We start from the raw sequence: 13,363 nt of genomic DNA on the forward strand, positions 1-13,363 counted from the left end.
TGAAAGAATCTCTTCTCCCTAATGTGTTGGAGCTGTGGTCTAGGGGTAACTCACCTGGCTAGAGACCTGCCAGCAGTTCATTTGCTGGTTCGAATCCCCTGATGAATATTAAATAGATGTCTTTTTTTTCTCATTATTGTATCATTTTTAAGGCTATGTTCACACACAGTATTTTTGCTCAGTATTTTGGTCAGTATTTTTGCAACCAAAACCAGAAGTAGATTGAAAACACAGAAAGGCTAAGTTCACACACTGTTGAAATTGAGTGGATGGCTGTCATTTAATGGCAAATAATTACTGTTATTTTAAAACAACATCCGATATTTGCCATTAAATGACTGCCATCCGCTCAATTTCACCATTGTGAGAACATAGCCTTTCTGTGTTCTCAATCCATTCCTGGTTTTGGTTGCAAAATACTGACCAAAATACTGAGCAAAAATACTGTGTGTGAAAATAGCCTTAAAATGATACAATAATGAGAAAAAAAAACATCTTTAATTTCCATCAGGGGATTCGAACCAGCGAATGAACTGCTGGCAGGTCTACTAGACAGGTGAGTTACCCCAAGACCAAAGCTCTAACACATAAGGGAGAAGAGATTCTTTCAGACATAGAGGACTGATCTGCAATCTGACAGCTGAGCGAGCAGTAGGCCGGGCAGCATTGATCATTCATGAAGAGGGAGGAGGATGCATGCCAGGGTCTGGCACGAACAACTGCTCTGTGACTCTTTAGTACAGCAGGAGACATAAGATTGTACATAATCCGCTGCACGGAAAATTACCAAAAAGGCACCATGCTCACTGGGGGCAGCCAACTACAGCACACTGTCAACAGCTTAGGTAGTGCCCAGGAGCTGACAGATTCCCTTTAAGGTATACCATTTTAGACTGAGCACAGGTCCTCTTTAACACTGGTATCTTTAGGATAGGTCAACAGTCTATCAGTGATGACCATAGCATATGGGTATGGCCATGTCTAGTTATTCACATGATGCAGAGAAGGCCTTTGCCATACTGAAAGTGGTGGGTTCAGCATGGCAAAATCCTCGAAAACGCCTTTAAATTATTAAAATCCTTTTTAATAGCTATCAATCCTTATAAGGTTACACAGGAACACAATATTTTTACATAAATTATTCTATTTGGCCTATAGGGTAAGGGGGGGGGCTTTTGCACTGTGCACATTTTTTTAAATATTATTATGGGTCTGTTTTTTGTAGTACAAAGAAAACTGCATTTCACACCAGAGATCCATAGCCAACAAAGATCTAAGCATTGTCTAGTACATACTGCCTATTGTTGTGTGCATTATAAGACACTGATATTGAGTTTTGTGAAATTTAAGCTTTGACAAAAAAAATGTATTCCATTCCAAAAACAGAAAATTACATTTTTAAAATACTTCAGGCATTCCTCCCTTTGCATCAACAGTACATGGTAAGTACTGTAACTAATGACACATACTTTTTCATCAAGGCTATGTGAAGAAGACTGAAGGGTAATCACAGACATTAAGGTTGAGTGCCAGTTGCAAAGGAATCAATGGTGCTAAAATTTTTCAGTAGCGGGTATGTTAATCAGCTGCATTATCGCCCCTGTAACATTGTATGTGGCAAGCAGTGGTCGAATATATATTTAACATTTCACTTTATAAGGGCTTAAAAAACACAAAAAAAAATAACTAAAAAACCAACAAACAGAATATAGGTCAATATAAATAATAATATGAATAAGGAGGGAAATATATTTTGATAAAAACTACTAGTTGCAGATTCGATCACTGCTTGCAGTACGATTCTAATGAAAGGAACTGAGAGTGGTGTGATTTGTTTAAGGTGTGGTTTTCTTGTTGTGCACCTCATTTATTTTTATTTTTAATTATAATTTTCGCTTTACGATTTGTGTTCCATTTGTGAAACCAAATCTTTCATTAGAATTGAAGTTTATTTTTCCATGTGAAAACACACAAATATTTTTATGTATTTTTTTTTATTTTTTAAAATTACATTATCTTTCTGTCATTAGATCTTATAATTCACACTGCTTGCTTCCATTGCTTTTGTGATAGGCAATAAAAATATCTTATCTATGCCCAATTAATATTTCCCTAGTCAAAATATTTGCATAGCCTATCCATTATCATAAAAAAAAAATTGATGGAATTGATTTAAAATATTTTTCCACTTGAAAAATCACCTCTTTTTCCGTTAACTTTTAGAAAGTAAATATAGCCTAGGGTAGTAGCATCAAATATATTAATTATTCTATTAATATTTCCTGCTTTTATTCTATTTACAGTAATCCCCAAAATACATGTAATGTCGTTAATAGTACAAAATATCTCAAAAATATTATAAAAAATGTTTTTATGAATCAATATTTCTCTGAATATTAAAAGGGGTACTCCAGCGGGGGGGGGGCACTTTTTTGATGGAATGGGGAGGGGGTGGCTGAGGAAAAAGACGTCCACTCACCTCCCCGGTTCCAGCGGCGGGTCCCGCATTGCGGCGCTCCGGTGCCAGGTTCCCGGCCACTTCCTGGTGTCTGACGCCGCCCAAGACGCTCAGCCATTCAGTGAAGGAGGCGGGATCTGAGTGGACTTGACACGGATCCCGCCTCCTTCACTGAGTGGCTGAGTGGACCTGAGACGTAGCGTCTCGGGCGGCGTCAGACACCAGGAAGCGGCCGGGAACCAGGGACCTGAGCGCCGCGATGCGGGACCCGCTGCTGGAACCGGGGAGGTGAGTGGACATCTTTTTCCTCAGCCACCACCTCCTCGGTCCCATCAAAAAGTGCCCCCCCCCCGCCGGAGTACCCCTTTAACTCACTTAACAGAATAAAATATTAAAAGTAAAAAACTGTACATGAAATACACTTTATTAAAATATATAGATCTCCAATTATAAACTGCTTTCCATGAATTTATACTACTAAGTAAAGACAAGAAACTGTGTCATATATCTTAAAAAATTCTACCAGACAACTTTTTCCTATTGTTTCCTATACTGCTTACTTAATTGATAATATTCATAAGAGAAGAGATATATTTTCAGCTTCACTGATGGATCAGGTTACAGCTGCTTCCCATAGAAATCTATGAAGGGGGAGGTTGAAAACAAGAGTAGGATACTGGCTGCTTAGATGTCTCTCATATACGGGTTCGGAGAAAAGAGTAGATTGCACTTCCTTATCCTTATAGACAGAAGCTGCAACATGAAGGACATTATATACCAGTAATGAGTAGTGTAGCTACGAATCCAGCACTGGGATAAGATAATAAAACACTAGTTGCAACATCAATTCCTGCAGCTGCTCCTTCCTTTTACTTCTCATAGTGCACATAGTGTTTAAATACTTTTTACTTGCATTTAAATTAGTATGTAAAGAATTTAAAGGTTTGAGTGTTTAGATTGTGACAGTGCTCAGCCTGTTTTCTCCTGCCTCTGTGTCACGTGACTGAGAGGGCCACATAATATAAATCAACAAGGCCGGATCAGCAGTGTGGTCATCTCCCGGCTTGTTCTGCAGATCGGTAGCAGACTGAACCCTCAGACACGACCAATCAAAACTTTTGAGATGTCTTTCTGACATGTTTAAAGTTTTTTTTTTCTAATGACAGGTACGTGTTAAATGATCCAAAATATTAAAATAGTCAATAAAACATACCATATAAATAATAAAAATAAATATGTAGGCCAACTTTAATAATAACCAGTAAGGCCTTGATTAATAATGCCATTAATTCTGAACAGATTTCTGTCATATCTCTCTTGGCGGTGGCCCTCGGGTATGATCAGCTAGCCGCTATTAAGTCTCTAAGGACCTTGAGAGCATTGAGACCTCTACGTGCATTATCAAGATTTGAAGGCATAAGGGTAAGACCCAAGTATACAGATAGGGGCATTCATATTTTTCTTCCATAGGTTCATTAGTCTGCTCAGGATGGACTTTGACCATGAAAAGATGGTAAGAACACTAATCTTTATTTTACCAACAGGTGGGCTGTAATTTTCAATTTTTTTTTTATTTTTTTTTAAGATTTTAGGTTTGAGGTACAAAGGACGTCCGGCATCATCTTCGGCATAAGCCATTAGTTTATAATGCACTGAATGATTTAAAATTTGGGAAAACCAATGAGATTATTACTTTTGTGTTTTCATATAGGTATCTTTGGTTAGCTTAGTAGCTAATGCCTTGGGCTACTCAGAATTAGGGGCTATTAAGTCCCTTAGGACACTAAGGGCATTGAGACCTCTGAGGGCCCTGTCACGGTTTGAAGGGATGAGGGTAAGATGACCTTAAAGACCTTGAAATTAATGCATGCATAGAAATAAATCATGCATGTGAGAACAAGCACAAGGAATGATAAATCCATGCAGAGATGCTGCAATAACCTCATAAGTACTGTTCACCATTAGCAGATATTGGATAGGGTGCTTCGACACATTGCAAAAATCATGCGCTACCACATGTATCGGCTTTGCTTATAATTGAGTCTATTCAACAGAAATAGAACTAATTTCACACACGTTATGGTCAGTCGTTTTATCCACATAAAAAAATTGTTATTTTAGTTCACTTGGGCATATTTTATAATACAGAATCGAACATTTCATGGTTGACAAATGTTTTATATGACATTCTGTATCTATAAGAATCCAATTGTTGAGACCCCCGTAGATCATAAGAATGCAAGTGCTTCAATGCACCGTAACAAATGTGGTGGGTCTCTTTCTTGGGATCAGTGGTTTACCAGTAGATATGGTATGTCAGTCTTTTGTTAAGTTTTTATTAGACAATAAAAGTAAGCATTTTTTTCACGTATTTAGTTATTAAAAAAATATATATTTTTTTTATATAGAAAGGTGTCAGGTATGAATTACCTGATCTGGTAAATTATATATAGTATAATAGAATACTACAAAAAAAAAGTAGGAGCATGGATAACATCATAAAGATAAATTTTGTTAAAAATTTTTTTGTTAATTCATAAAGTTTTTTGAGTATGAATACAACTTAATAGGCAGATAGTTACAAGCTAATAAAATAAAAAAATATTGTATCATGAAACTACTTATTTGATGGTATAGACTTACTAGCATGGTAGTTGGAAGGCCTGACATCAGTTGGGTCAGTAGCAGGTTTACGTGAGGACATTGTATTATACAAAAACCAGTGGTTGCAATACAAAACTTCCTTGAGCCATAATTCCTTGGAAATTGCAGAAAATACAGTATTCTTAACCATAGACTGTAGGATCCATACATTTCTGTTTAATAGACCCTTTAAATCGATATCTTAGTCTTTCAGCTATCAGAAAATAAATGTATTTCATCCAAAGCATGGATACATTGTTGATGTTCACCTGAATGGCTCCTAAATATTCTGTATGAAAATATCCCTAGAACACTGTCTGTTGCCATGTCATATGTGGTAAAATCACTGTTGGTATAAATTAAAATGGATCAAAAAAACTATTGTGTTACTGCATTTTACTGCCAGGTCATAAAAGGTTTTATTAAAGGGGTTATCCAGTACTACAAAAACATGGCCTTTTTCTTTCAGAGACAGCAACGCTATTGTCTCCAGTTAAGGTGTGGTTTGCTGTTAAGCTCCATTCACTTCAATGGAACGGAGTTACAAAACCTGCACCCAAACTGGAGACAAGAGTGGTGCTGTCTCTGGAAGAAAGTGGCCATGTTTCTTTTTAGCGCTGGATAACCCCTTTACCTATATGGCTATGTTCAACGTTTCTTTTTGACCATCTTTTTTGGATGTCATTTTAAAACAAAAATATGTCAGTATTATGCAAATAATGGCCAACATTTGCATAATATGGCTGTATCTTAGTCTAAAAATGAAGGCCGTCAAAAAAGGCGGTGATAGAACGGCCAAAAGAAGACATTGTGTGAACATATTGTTTATCTAATTAATGACACACAAAAAAGGACTAAGGCTATGTTAACACAATGGGAAAATGATGGCCGTCTTAAAGACAGCAGTCCTTTACTGACAAAGATGAAAATAGACAGTAGACAGCTATGCTTTGGCACTGAAATGACGGCCATCATTTCCCAGTTATGGGAACATAGTCTAAAAATGCAAGGCAATATTGACTGAAATTGCCGTTATGTATATAGTCACAATTTAGTATTCACGATCGGACAACTACTATTGCCATCAACTAGTTAGCATTATATTTTATATTATGTTTTTATATAATATTATTATTATTATTCTATAAATCATAGATTTATAAACAAAAATATATTTTTTTATATAAATTACAATAATTTTGAACTGCGTATGTAGATGGCATTAAACTATTTCATAGTGATAATATTCTAACAGGAATATTTATAATATATAGCGTATTTTTGACTTTTAGGTATTAATAATTTATAATTATATTATAAATAAAAAAAAACTAATAAAATTAACTTACACTTAAAAATGATAATCTTTTGTATTATTATTAGTTTTAGAAGTAGCAAATTAGAAAGTTCGGGTTCTGATTGACTCAAGCATGCTCCAGGTTCACTCATCTCTAATTTCAACCTCAAAAAAACATTATGTGAACATACCCTACAACTAATTCTAAATTGTTTTGATATGTTAGTCGCTGATAAAAAATAATAGTTTCCTTGATCAATGGCTGTAGGTTGTAATAATAAGATTTACAGTCAGAATTAGAAAAAAAAATGTGATTGATAAATTTGACTACATGTTATAGTTAATATGGCTTTTAGATTAACAGAACAGTACAAAGCACACTGAAGGGAATTTTATGTTGTATACAGTTTATATTCAGTTTTGTATTTTGTTTTTTTGCTTAGTTTAATTTAATTGTGAACTCTAAGTGCAGCAAAAGTCTCCATCGATTTAATCAACGATATTTCAATGCATGCATTTAATAGTAACACACGTAAGCATGTTACACACTGCTTGACTAAAGACAATAGACAACTCAACTTTAAAAAAAAGTTAAAGTTGATGTGTCCGATGCATGCTCACTTGATTGCTCTCAAAATGAAATTGTATTTCAAACTTCCAGTCCATCTGAAAATCCAGTCGCAATAAATATTTTAACTGTTTTCATATGAAGAATATATCAAGACAACTTTTCAATTTATAACCATAGTCCTTTTATTTTCTTCCGCCCTCAAAACTGCAATTCCCACCATGCCTGGACAGCCAAAGTTTTCGCTTTAGAATTGTGGTTTTCCAATAGCTGGAGGGATACGAGTTTGACACCTTACACGGATGTTTTCATGTGACAAATTGGTATATCTCTTCTTTCATCAGTGATGATGGCCCTCACCAAGGTTTTGTCAGGGTCAATTGTGCAATTTTTTCTATTGTGAATCAGTTATTTTGTCATATAAGAACAGCCTATTGGCACCCTGATTATTTCAAAAACCATTAAAATATGCCACATAGAGGGTGATCTGGTTTAGAAAACCAATTTTAAGGTACCCTATTATAAAGAGTCCGAAGCTAAGAATTAGAGATGAGCGAATTTACAGTAGGAAGGAAGTCAAGTCAAGGCTGCGGAGCTTTGAAGTCTGCTCCGCTCTGTGTTGCTCCTCCCCAGATGCTGGGAAAAGATGGATTCAGTCCTGGGAAACTTTTCCCAGTTTCCCAGGACTGGATCCATGTTTTCCCTGCACCCAGGGAGGAGCGGCACTGAGTGGAGCAACTTCAAAGCCCCGCAACCTGATGAATAGAATGCAGATAGGAACGAAGTGATTCACTTCCTTCCTACTGTAAATTTGCTCATGTCTACTCAGAATTCTCATTTATTACCTAAAGGCTACAAACTGCATTTCTTACTCTGAAGGACCACAAGGTAATTTCAAAAAATACAGTGTAATGATTTAAACATCTTTGGGTAAATCAGTAGTACAAGTAAACATAATAAACTCTGTAATATTTCTCCCATTCATAATGGGGAATCTGTCTAGCAAAAGTGGAGATGGGCTTTCAGTTTCAGGCTATGTTCACACAATGTTTATTCAGCTCCTTTTCAAATGACGTCCGTTATTTTGAGTCTAAAATAACGGGCGGTATTTAGCAGCCTGGCCTCCCCTTGCAATGACTGGTGTTTGTATATTATTTTAGTTTGGGGTTTCTAATTGAACTTTGGGTGCAGCTTATTTGAAAAGACCATTGAAATTAAAGTAAAGACAGAGAAAGAAAGGTGATTAAAGGAAAACTGTGTGTGAACTACTAATAAAAAACATCCGCTGTTTGCAAAAGACGCCCGAAAATAATGATCATGTTCATTATTTTGACATCGGCGGTAAAAGTGTCTGTCATTCAATGCATTGTGTGCATTAGACGTTCGTCTTCCCATTGACTTCAATGCATTGCCAATTGCAGTCATTTAAACCACGGCAAAAATGAACGTTTTATTAAATATGAAAACCAACCACCTTTTCAATATTTTTGACATTGTGTGAACATAGCCTCACAGAGAGATCAGGTTATACTGCCCCTAAAAATCTATTTAAAAAGGGGGGGGGGTGAAGTGAAGAAGAGGAAATGTTTAGACCGTTTACAGCTTAGACTGCTGCAATACTACTCCCTAATGTCCTCTATGCTGCTACTAGTTTTAAGGAATTGCTGCAGAGGGGTAGTAAAGCAGGAACCCCTGTTATATGTGTATGTACAGTGTATGGGAGCCAATATAAAGGACAGTCTGTATTCACTCTGGAAATGAGCTCAGGGAAAGCTGTCCGTTATTTTGCAGTTTGACCGTCCGTCGGTGCAATGACGGCTGTTGGTACATTATTCTACTTTAGGTAGACTCATTGACCTTTGGGTGTTTCTTTAACTGAAAAGTCTAATGAATTAAATAATGGAAAGGATGTTGAAAAAAGAACCGTGTGTGAACTAAACTAATAAATAACATCCGCTGTTTGCAAAAGACGTCCGAAAATTATTGTCATGACCATTATTTGACGACCGCCTCAAAAGACGTTATTTAATACACTGTATGCAAATGACGTCCGTTATTCCATAGACTTCAATGCAATTCATTAAGTCAATTAAAATAATGCAATAGTGCCATAAAAAAAAAACTTTTTCCTTTTTTTTTTTTTATTTAGTGGCTGGAGAGGCTGGAGAGGGTAGCCGAGGTGAATTGATATATACAAGTTTACAATAGATCTCTATTCCTGATGATACTGTGCATGCAGTAAACAAGAGGCGTGGGGTGCAGGGATGTAACTAGAGATGGCTGGGCCCCATAGCAAACTTTTGATTGGGGCCTCTCTGCCTTCCAGACTGACCACTAAGCTGTGAAGTGTAGTCATAAATGCAAAACTGCAAGAACTCGTCTGAAGCGCTTTCAATTAAAGGGACATTTGCAGATCCTGGAAGATCTGCTCAGCCACTGGGTGCTGCAAATGATGATAGCATAAGGGGTCCATAAGCGTTCCCCTGATGCAGTGGGCCCCATAGCAGCCGCTATGGCTGCTACAGTGGTAGTTAAGCCCCTGGTGGGGTGCTAGGACAGCAATCTGCTGTTTACTTTAGTCAACTTGGATATAATAATAATTTTTAATAATAATATTTATTTATATAGTGCCAACAGATTCCGCAGCACTTTACAATTCTGAGGGTACATACATAGACAAAACTAGACATTACAGAGATCTACATATAATTATCCATACATGAGGAGTGAGGTCCCTGCTCGCATGCATCAGGATATGGGAAATTATGACTCCTATACTGTAAAATACAGTAATTGTGAACACCAAAAAGTAACTTTTAAAGCAAATGTACCATTAGGTACATTGTTTTTTTTTTTGTTTGTTTTTTTAACCTTAGCCACTTGACGCCGGCGTGGGGATCCCAGTCCTTGCTTGGGAAAAGACCAGCACTGAGCACGGAAACTGAGCAGTGTTTCAAAAAAAGGACCATGTCACTGGGATCCCTGCAACATCGTTGAGTGGATAAGGTTAAAAAAAAAAAGCAATGTGATGTACCTGATGGTACATTCGCTTTATGCAAATTGGTGACTTCATCTACAGATACTGATTTCCACTTGCTTTTTTTTTTTGCCTTTTCTTTGACCTATCCACTTTTATAATAGTGGTAATAATAATGCTGATTATAATAATAATATATTTTTGAGACCTGCTAAAGTGGATGACTTTACTGATGCTTAACCTGTGTGACACCTCTGCTTCTGTCAGTGCTTCTGCACAAAGTTCCATATACTGCTAAGCACTGGAGTTACGTTTGGGGAGGTCATACTCTTAATGTGGTAAGAGGCCTCTGGACCCCCCTGATTTATAAGCCTGATCGCAGCTGTGATATCTTATCATATCGGAGTTCTGAACCTCCACTGTGGATTCTGTCATATTTGACAATAGAATAGCACTGCTCTATTATTTTGGTTAAAATGACCAATACCACGACTGAACCTGATGGAACCTATATAAGTCAGCAGCAGTGGCGTAGCTACCATAGAGGCAGGATAGGTAGTTGCTATCAGGCCCATGCAGGAGGGGGGCCCGGGGGAGAAGGTAAGAGCAGGTATCCTGCTGCTGAACCCCTTATGTACTGCAGTGTGTAAGTGACCCAATGTTTACTTACATACTGCAACACAAAAAAGGGTTAACAAGCAGAAGACAGAGATCTCTGCTTTACTGCACCGATAACCTCTGACCTCTGTTCTCCAGCTGGCAATTAAGTAGGAAAGAAAAATGCAGAGCTCTGTGCAGAAGTCAGGGGTTATCAGTGCACCAGCAGTAGAGCAGATATATATATATATGTGTGTGTGTGCACACTGCTTTGTGTTGTATGTAGGGGAGGAGGGGCCCTTAAAAGGTTTTGCTATGGGCCCCCATGAATCCTAGCTACGCCCCTGGTCAGCAGTGTCTATAAGTGTCATATGATGTCAAAGATTAGCACTAAAATCAACTAGGAAAAAGCAAACGGAAACATTTAATAAAACACATAGGAAATCAAATTTGTATTCATGGCATTTTGTGCAACCTTTTTGTGCAGAAACATACGCCATTTTGCCGGCACTGGTATAGGGAATGATAAATTCCCTCCCATGTCTGCCTTTAAACACCATATAACAGTCTATAGAAATCTAATCTAATATATATATATATATATATGTATATATATATATATATATATATATATATATATATTATTGTAATTAACTTTGTAACCACACTACATCACTTATCTTGTACTGAACCTAAGTTGTGCCTTGTCTTATATCCTAGAGCTGCATTCCGAGCTTTTAGATATCACTGGAGACAGATGACATGCTTGTCATCAGACACACTTTTAACAGCTTAGACAAGCTCCCATGTAGCTGTAAGACAGTTAGGGGTTTAAAATTAGATAAAAAAATTTGATTCAACATTTTTGAAAGGGAATCTGTCACTAGGTTTATCCTGTCCTAAATGAGGGCAGCATAAACTAGTGACAGAAATGCTGAACAGATGAATGTATTCCATCATTCTGTTCAGCCGTTCTCCTAATATGCAGGAGAATGGGATTCTTGCCATACCACGCCCCCCAGCTGCTGATTGACAGATGACTGCCTATACATAGCATGGAATGATAACTGTCAATGAGCGGCTGGTGGGCAGAGTGAGTGGAGCCTCAGTTACAAGTCTCAAAACATGGGACTAGCCAGATATCCCTCCAGGAAAGGGATGACTCCTGTACAGAGACCACCATAACCACCATATTAAGTGGCCTCTTCAGTCTATATCCAACTCAGTTACAAGTCTAATGATACGACCAAGGAAATACCAAAGTCAGGTATCCATCCACAGAGAGCTGTTTCGGGGTGTTGCCCCTTATCAGTGTGGAGCAGGATTCTAGCTAACTTTTTTTTTACACGTTTTTTTAAATGTTTATAAAAAAAAAAAAGTGTTTATCATGTATTATATAAATAATAAAAAAAATTAAACAGTTGTAAAACTGAAATTCATCTTTCCATATAACAAGTTATTTTTAAGGTGCTTAACCTCTAAACAGGCATATTATTCAGATGTTTAAGTTTACTACTACTTGGTAAATACCAGGGCAAACACTGGGTTCATGAAGAAAAAAGAAAACTGTGAAAAATATTTTTTTTCTATTTATTTCATAGGGCTATGTTCACATGTATGTTCCCCATAAACGGACGTTGTTTAATGCTACCTACAGCCGGAATTAATAATTATGATCATTAGTCCCGGCCGTAGGTAGCTTAAAACAACGTCCATTCATGTGGAATGGCCGTTGTTTGTGCAGCATGTGAGCATAGCCTTAAAATAGGAACAATTTTAAAGAGATATGTCACTAGGTTTATCTTGGCCTATAAGAAGAAAGAACAAGCTAGTGATCAAGATGCTGAACAGAACTATGTATCACTTACATTGTTCTGTTCTCCTGATATTCAGTAAAACCAGGCTGCTCTCTCTGCCCATCAACTGATGAATAACAACTGTCTGCCTTTACAAAGGGCAAGGTCTCATGAATATCAAGGACACCCAAGTGCCACATATAAAGGGAAAGACTAATGTATAAAGCCCTATCAGTTGAGCAGCTGCACAGAGCATTCTGTTCCATGTCTCCATCACTAGACTATGCTGCCCTCTGTTAGGGCAGCATAAACAAGGTGACATCATCTCTTTAAATAGGCATTATAAAATGAACTGTTTTGTTTAAAATACATTTTGGGCATTGTTACATTCCAATTTAGACTGATGGTTTTTATATGCAGTATACCAGCATGGAATTCTGTGATTCCCTCTCTATAAATTACATATCGCAAGATCTTACAATGTCACAGTAAGTATTTCACGTCATTCCTGTACATATACTTTTCCATAGCGTATAGTTTTAAAAGTCTAATTCTAAAATACTGTACATGGACACTTTATATTGGCGCCACATTCTCAAAATATATAAACCTTCCAGTTTTTTTTTTTTGTTTTTTTTTACAGCAATTACAAATTTAACTTTAAAAAATTCCAAAAACACAAGAGGAAGTAGAACTAATCAAATTAAATCTAGACAATGTGGTTGAAGACTGAAGTTTGAAATTAAGCACGGTGAAATACCAACCAAATGGAAATTGTTCTATTTGCTAAGAATGTTTCCATGCACAGAATGGAATAATAGTCTTAGTGAATAATCATTGCTGCCTGCCTAGCTCCAAATACATCAGTAGTGGCTACTAGTTCAGTGGTTGCGAACAGATCATATTTAACAACTTGCTTGCACTAAAAAAATAGTTTCAACAAAAAATGTTATCACCTGCATGTTTATCTAATTTTTTAAGCTATTATTCCATCTATAGAATATTCATCCATCGCATCAAATGTTTT

At 36.8% G+C, this 13,363-nt stretch overlaps 1 protein-coding gene across 8 annotated transcripts in view; it reads left to right on the forward strand.

Annotated features, from left to right (window-relative positions):
* LOC138800825 (sodium channel protein type 2 subunit alpha-like) overlaps positions 1-13,363 on the forward strand; it is a 118,768-nt gene that overhangs the window by 96,201 nt on the left and 9,204 nt on the right. For all 8 annotated transcript variants that reach the window (XM_069982879.1, XM_069982877.1, XM_069982878.1 and 5 more), the window contains one exon: positions 4,170-4,292. In XM_069982879.1, coding sequence (XP_069838980.1) covers positions 4,170-4,292 — 123 coding nt within the window. The remainder of the gene's footprint in view (positions 1-4,169; positions 4,293-13,363) is intronic.

Source organism: Dendropsophus ebraccatus, chromosome 9, assembly GCF_027789765.1.
Source record: "Dendropsophus ebraccatus isolate aDenEbr1 chromosome 9, aDenEbr1.pat, whole genome shotgun sequence".
Lineage (NCBI taxonomy): Eukaryota > Metazoa > Chordata > Amphibia > Anura > Hylidae > Dendropsophus > Dendropsophus ebraccatus.